General features: G+C 39.7%; 1 protein-coding gene across 1 annotated transcript; it reads right to left on the minus strand.

The window, feature by feature from the left end:
* Positions 1–852: 852 nt before the first annotated feature.
* Positions 853–1,359, minus strand: LOC137656608 (uncharacterized). The gene has a single exon (XM_068390780.1). It carries the CDS (start codon positions 1,357–1,359, stop codon positions 853–855), a length of 507 nt encoding a protein of 168 aa, XP_068246881.1.
* Between the last annotated feature and the right edge of the window lie 6,820 nt (positions 1,360–8,179).

Consider the following 8,179-nt stretch of genomic DNA (forward strand, 5'->3'; position numbering starts at 1 on the left):
TTATTTATCATAATTATTATTATTATTTTAATTATTATTATTATTATTATTATTATTATTATTATTATTATTATTTTTATTATTATTATTATTATTATTATTATTATTATTATTTTATTTATGCTCTCGTAGAACCTTTTTCTAGGTATGTTTGTACGTATGTGAATAATTGCAATATGAACATCTCATACATGATTAGAAAGTTTATTCTTTGTTCTCTTATACAGTTTATGAAATTGTGAGGACAACAAGATGAGTAGAGAGAGACTGACAATTTGCTGAACATACAACGGTCACTATATTACAGAGTGCGGACGCATAAGTAGCCCGGGAGGGAAACATTTCTAATCAGCAAAATCATTTGTCTTTTCGTTCAAATATGAATTATAAATACCAAGGAGGTAGCCTAATGAAATAATTATTATTATACATGAAAATAAAACTCTCAAAGAGCGAAACCTGGTGACACAAAAATATGCTGTGTGGTATAAATAATAAAGTTACAATATACAGAAAAGAGTCCAAGGGGAGGAAACATGGCAGGTACACGATGTCCTTACAAGTAGTCCCCCCCCAGACAGCGATCATCGGAGAAGATTGATGTGATTAGTCCCTGTATCATGGAGGGCGACGTAATTCCCCTCTGGTGTTTGAGAGGCGAGGGGGGGAGAAGGTTGCTCCGCTTCGGAGAAGTCGTTTTCCCCTCTAGTGGCTTGGTTTTCTCTCATCTGGTGGATGATTTGTTCTGAGGTGGAATCCTGGGTCTACCAGGGCCCGCGGTGATCTTGTTGCTTTCAAGGTACGCTGGTTTTAATCAGTCGATCGTCACCTAATCTTCTTGTCTGTCGACGTTCAAGAGGAAAGATTTGGCTGTTCTTCTGACATCCTTCTGACAGCCGCAGTAGTCAGGGGTTGGCGGAGAGCATCGACCGGGATGGAGACGTAGTCCCAGTCGTCTAGGTGCTTGAGCGTGAAGTGTCGGGTGCTTTCCTCGTTTGTTTTTAGGCATGGTCTTAATTTCTTGGCGATTAGTATCAGGTATTCCAGCTTGGTGTTTTCGATAGTTGCAGGGAAGAACTCGCCAGGGACTGTAAGTGCCTCGCCGTACACCTTCTCCGCAGGAGAAGGTTCTCCGTCCGCCCTGGGCATGGTGCGAAGGCCAAGGAAAACGCACGGGAATGGCGCTTTCCAATGCTCGTCCATATATCTCGCCATCAGGGCTGCCTTGAGGGTGCTATGAGCTCTCTCGACCATGCCATTTGCTGTAGGGTTGTATGCCATGGTGCTGGGGAGAGTCGTTACCATCAGGTTTGCCAGAGAGAGCCAGATCTCTGACAAGAAAGTGTCAGCTAGGTCCATCGTGATATCATCAGGAACACCTAAGCAGCTAATCCAACTCTACAGGAGGGCTTCGGCGCAGGCATGGGTGGTAGCTTCGGACATAGAAGTTGCTTCTAACCATCTTGTGGAGCGGTCGACGAAAGTCAGGAGATATCTGGCAGAACCTGAAGGCAGGAGAGGTCCCACAACGTCCATGTGGATGTGTTCGAATCGTCTCTTGGGTTTGGGGAAATTGCTGAATCCCAACTCAGTATGGCGGTTGACATTACTCATCTGGCAGTTATTGCAGGATCTCGCCCACTCACAGGTGTCTTTCTTGATTCCTGGCCAGTTGAATTTCTTGTATAAAAGACGGGCTGTAGTGTGACCCGAGGGGTGTGATAATTCGTGGATGACGTCGAAGATCTTCCTTCTATAGGAGGTGGGAATCCATGGGCGTGGTGTCGCAGAGAATGGTTTCCCCGGCCCGTCTGAGGTGGATGTCCTTCATCTATGAAATTGATGCTGACATACGACAGTCTTGGGCATCTCTGTCGTTCTGTGGTTCCACAGCGAGGTTTGCATAGTCGATCCCCAGGTGAACCGCGTTGATCTTGATCCTGATGAGGGCGTCGGCGACGGGGTTTTTCTTACTCAGTAACGTAGCTGATAGTGCAGCCAACTTCTGCGATGGCTGCCAGGTGTCGTTGTTGGTAAGAGGACTATGCGTCTGAAGACTTCATGGAAGCGTGGATGAGAGGCTGGTGGTCCGTTGCGATGGTGATGGGGATCCCTTCAAACATGTATCTAAAGTGGCGGACGGCAAGGTAGATGGCGAGGAGCTCCCTGTCAAACGGTCTCTACCTGGTTTCCGCGGCTTCGAGTTTCTGGCTGAAGAATGCCAAGGGTTGCGGGTAACCGTTGACAATCTGTTCGAGGACAGCACCGCAGGCAACGCTGCTGGCGTCGGTGGTCAACTTCAGGGTGGCACTGTCCTTATGGTACACCAGGGTGGTGGTTTCGGGGAGGGCTGCCTTCGTCCTGTCGAAGGCGCGTTTGCTGCAGGGGACCCCAGGCGAGCGTCTTGACTTTTCCCTTCAGGACGTCATTAAGGGGAGTCAGGATGTGGACGATGTTGGGGATGAAGCGACGGTAGTAGGTTACAATCCCAAAAAACTTGTGAAGGTGCTCTGTGGTCGTTTGGGTTGGAGAGGTTTTCACGGCGTCCACCTTAGTCGATGTGTGCTTCACGGCCGCTGCGGATATTTAATATTCGAGGAAGTCCACCCTCTCGCCGCCGTATGTGCACTCGTCGAAGCGGACGGTCAAACCATTCTCCTGCAGGCGTTTCAGCATGACTTGGACGTGTCTCCAATGTTCTTCTTTCTTCCTGGAGAAGATGAGGATGTTTTTCACGTAGTAGGAGCCGAACAGCATTATGATGGCGGTCTTAGGCACGTCCTCTGGGAACACAGGAACCTGAAAGTATGATTTAAGAAGGTCCATTTAGTAAAAATCTTTGTCCCATAAATGGCGCTGGTGAGGTCTTGCATATTCAGTAGTGGGTAGTGGTCTGGGGTTGTGATGAGGTTAAGGCACCGGTAGTTACCGCAGGGCTTCCATATCCAGTCCGGATTCTTTACCATAAGGAGCGGAGATGCCCAAGGGCTGAATGCCTTCTTGTATATGCCCATCCGTTCCATGTCTTCGAAGGCACATTTGGCATCTCTCAGCTTCTGCGGCTGGAGGTGGCGGAACTTGGCGTGTGTGGGAGGACCCGTTGTGTTTATGTGATGGTACACCCCGTGCTGGGAGGGGGATCCCGGCGATTGTTGAAGTTCCGGTTTAAAAACCTCGAGGAACTCTTGAAGAAGGGCGGCGTAGGGCTCCGCTACGAGGGCGGAGATTGGTGTGATACCCGGACCAGCTCATAGTGGGTGGATTTGGCATGTTCCGGTGTCGATGAGGCGTTTCCCAGAAACTTCGACGAGTAGGCTGTGGTAAGTTAGAAAGTCAGCGCCGAGGAGGGGGAGTCTGACGTTAGCGATTGCGAATGGCCAAGAGTAAAATCGGCCCATGATTGAGATTTTAAGCACCCTAGTCCAATAACACTGTATGGAAGATCCGCTGGCTGCGATGAGCGAGGGGGCATCACTGCTAGGCGCCCAGTTTAGGTGTGCCTGTGAGGGAGGGAACGTTGATTGCATACAGCCGGTCTCAACCATAAGCCTACGGTTGGATACGGCGTTGATGATGTAGAATTTGATCTTGCCGTGATCTGGTATTTGGGCTACGGTTGATGTCGGCGGTGTCTGGCATCAGAATTTCTTCTGGAACTGGCAGGGGGACCTGCACTTCATTGCGTTGTTCCCAAACTGTTGGTGGTAGAAACACCAAGTTGGGTTCAGTCTATGGCTCTGTTGCATCGGCTGCAGAGGTTTCTTCATCAGGGCGAGGATTTTGTCTTCGTCAGGAGAGGGTGTTCCCGAGGAGTCGAGGGATGAGCAGCTTAAGGAGGAGGATGTGACAAGGCGAAAGTCCTTGGAGACTTCGTAAAATTTCTGTGCCCTTGACAGGAGTTCGTTCATCGGCAGGGTGTCGATGTCGGTGAGCTGGGCTCTCACGTCCTGCGGAAGGCGTCGGAGGAATATTTCGCGAGATAGGCCTATCTCTCATCAACGTCAATTGACATTGGTCTCTGGCAGCATGAGAAGTCCAACCAGTTCATCTATAATTTTATACAAGTTGCCTATTATAAAAAATCATAAAACCTAATTGTTGTATTATGAATGCCTGAAAAAGTATTCATGAAAAAAAAAAATCACGTTCTACACGCTTTTTTTATAATTTTTTTTTTATGATTTTTTACAATGCTATTTTTTTATTTGATATTAGTAAAAATTTCAATCTTTTGCCAACATGATACAACAAACCAGAAGCCTTTATCTGGTATAGTTTACTGGTACTGAATTTTTAAAAAACTAACTTTTGTTCACGACCGGCATTTTTTCGGCTAAGGTAATATTAGCTGTACTTCACTCCTACTTTTGTAAGGTTATAAGCGCTAATGGGTTTATGTCCATCTAATATGTCATTTCCAATATATATCGTGCCCATGTTTTTTTTTCTTTTTTTCGCTTATAAGCTGTTAGACTATCTTCTACTTTCGTTTGCTCTCGTATCCATGGTGCTCTTTTTCTGTCTCTTACTGTTATTCACCTTATTATTCTTTGTATATATCTTAGATTTCGAACTAGCTTACGTTCTATGACTTCGATAAGGATTCTAATTTCTAATGCACAAGTTAATAATGTAAATGAGAGATTGCATTTTTCTTCTTTATTTGATGTAATGTTGAAAGTCTTTTTTTTTCTCTATATCTATAAATGTATCATGGAAAGTCTTATTACTTTTGGAAGACTTTCTAAAAAGGATCTGCTAGTGAATAAATAATTTCCTAGAGATTATTAATATGTATATCATTAACTTTTGATAGTGGTGAAAGCTTTGAAGTATATTTGGTAAAAATGTCATGAACTTTCCTCCAAACCATGGAAGGTGGAGTACTTTTATTCCTTATCGAAATCATGTTTGACATTTCTTGTAGGTATGTATATCTTCAGTGTGATTAGTGACCTTAATACTGCTATTCTAGTAGATCTATGTAACACCAAAGGAATATATATATATATATATATATATATATATATATATATATATATATATATATATATATATATATATATATATATATATATATATATATATATATATATATATATATATGCAGAAGAACCACAGGGAAAATGAAAATACGGAATATACACTTAAGTCCTGACTAGTTTCGTGATACTTCCTCAGAGGACTGATTTATTGAGAGAGGTTTCTTACAATTTATAGGGAAAGCAAAAGTACGAACATACATATAGAGATTTAGAGAACAATAACACTCCCTTACCCGCTACCTGGGCTTGACTCAGGTGTTGAGTAGGAGGAGTCCGCAAGCTCGTTAGACACCTGCTAAAAAGGGTCATTTCTAGTGGCGGGTATATTCTTGTTTTCTTCTTATTTTACTTTCAGTACAGTTATTTATATGTCAATGCGGTAGCCTTATCTATATAAATACATAAGCAAAACATACACAAACATACAAATATATATACATATATACATATATACACATATACACACATATACATATATATACATATATATACACATACATACATACATATATATATATATATATATATATATATATATATATATATATATATATATATATATATATATATATATATACATATATATACACACATATATCTGAAACATTAGATAATAGACAATTGAATCTACCATTCTCCAAACACACTTTAATAGAATTAATTAAATTATGTATAAAAGATTGTAAATTTGAATTCAATGGGAGATTTTATGCACAAACTTTTGGTATGGCTATGGGAAACCCTTCATCCCCAGTATTGAGCAATCTATATATGGAATATCCTCGGACAGCAAGATTAGTGTCAGGTTCAGATTTCCTTTTATGGGCTCTCGTGGCATGGTTGGTTTCGACCTGGCCTTTCATTAGAAGGGGCTAGCGTTCGATCCCAAGTATGAGGTAGAAATTTATTTCTATTTGAACACGATGTTGTGTTGATATTTATCCATATTGACTCATTAGGGGTAATTTGAATGAATTACTACCAATTGTGTCACGTGGTGGCCCGGGGAAATCTGGTAAAACTCGCTGGTAAAGAGACTGATGTCTCACCAGGTAAATCCTCGGACAGCTAGATTAGTGTCAGGTTCAGATTTCCTTTTATGGGCTCTCGTGGCATGGTTGGTTTCGACCTGGCCTTTCATTAGAAGGGGCTAGCGTTCGATCCCAAGTATGAGGTAGAAATTTATTTCTATTTGAACACGATGTTGTGTTGATATTTATCCATATTGACTCATTAGTGGTAATTTGAATGAATTACTACCAATTGTGTCACGTGGTGGCCCGGGGAAACCTGGTAAAACTCGCTGGTAAAGAGACTGATGTCTCACCAGGTAAATCCTCGGACAGCTAGATTAGTGTCAGGTTCAGATTTCCTTTTATGGGCTCTCGTGGCATGGTTGGTTTCGACCTGGCCTTTCATTAGAAGGGGCTAGCGTTCGATCCCAAGTATGAGGTAGAAATTTATTTCTATTTGAACACGATGTTGTGTTGATATTTATCCATATTGACTCATTAGGGGTAATTTGAATGAATTACTACCAATTGTGTCACGTGGTGGCCCGGGGAAATCTGGTAAAACTCGCTGGTAAAGAGACTGATGTCTCACCAGGTAAATCCTCGGACAGCTAGATTAGTGTCAGGTTCAGATTTCCTTTTATGGGCTCTCGTGGCATGGTTGGTTTCGACCTGGCCTTTCATTAGAAGGGGCTAGCGTTCGATCCCAAGTGTGAGGTAGAAATTTATTTCTATTTGAACACGATGTTGTGTTGATATTTATCCATATTGACTCATTAGGGGTAATTTGAATGAATTACTACCAATTGTGTCACGTGGTGGCCCGGGGAAATCTGGTAAAACTCGCTGGTAAAGAGACTGATGTCTCACCAGGTAAATCCTCGGACAGCTAGATTAGTGTCAGGTTCAGATTTCCTTTTATGGGCTCTCGTGGCATGGTTGGTTTCGACCTGGCCTTTCATTAGAAGGGGCTAGCGTTCGATCCCAAGTATGAGGTAGAAATTTATATATATATATATATATATATATATATATATATATATATATATATATATATATATATATATATATATGTGTGTGTGTATGTGTGTATATATGTATATATATATATATATATATATATATATATATATATATATATATATATATATATATATATATATATATATATATATATATATATATATATATATATATATATATATATATATATATATATATATGTATATGTATGTATATGTGTGTATATGTGTATATATGTATATATTTATATATATTTGTATGTTTGTGTATGTTTTGCTTATGTATTTATATAGATAAGGCTACCGCATTGACATATAAATAACTGTACTGAAAGTAAAATAAGAAGAAAACAAGAATATACCCGCCACTAGAAATGACCCTTTTTAGCAGGTGTCTAACGAGCTTGCGGACTCCTCCCACTCAACACCTGAGTCAATCCCAGGTAGCGGGTAAGGGAGTGTCATTGTTCTCTAAATCTCTATATGTATGTTCGTACTTTTGCTTTCCCTATAAATTGTAAGAAACCTCTCTCAATAAATCAGTCCTCTGAGGAAGTATCACGAAACTAGTCAGGACTTAAGTGTATATTCCGTATTTTCATTTTCCCTGTGGTTCTTCTGCATCTGAGCATCACGTTTTCCTGTGATTTTTACGCATATATATATGTATGTAGGTATATATATATATATATATATATATATATATATATATATATATATATATATATATATATATATATATATATATATATATATATATATATATATATATATATATATATATATATATATATATATTTATATATATATATATATATATATATATATATATATATATATATATATATATATATATATATATATATATATATATATATAGTAATGTCTTACAACACAAAATTAACTGGTGCTGGAAGGGTTTTCGTAAAGTGATTATTTCGTGTTTCGGGAAGCCTTTTATATGTAAATAGCCTAATTCGTTTCATACCCTAAAAAAAACACCACATTAAATCATTATAATAAAGGATATTCACCACTAAACAGTATTAAGTGTATGAAAAATACTGTATTTTGCTCATTCAATAATAAATTAACCATT

Source organism: Palaemon carinicauda, chromosome 17, assembly GCF_036898095.1.
Source record: "Palaemon carinicauda isolate YSFRI2023 chromosome 17, ASM3689809v2, whole genome shotgun sequence".
Classification (NCBI taxonomy): Eukaryota; Metazoa; Arthropoda; class Malacostraca; order Decapoda; family Palaemonidae; genus Palaemon; species Palaemon carinicauda.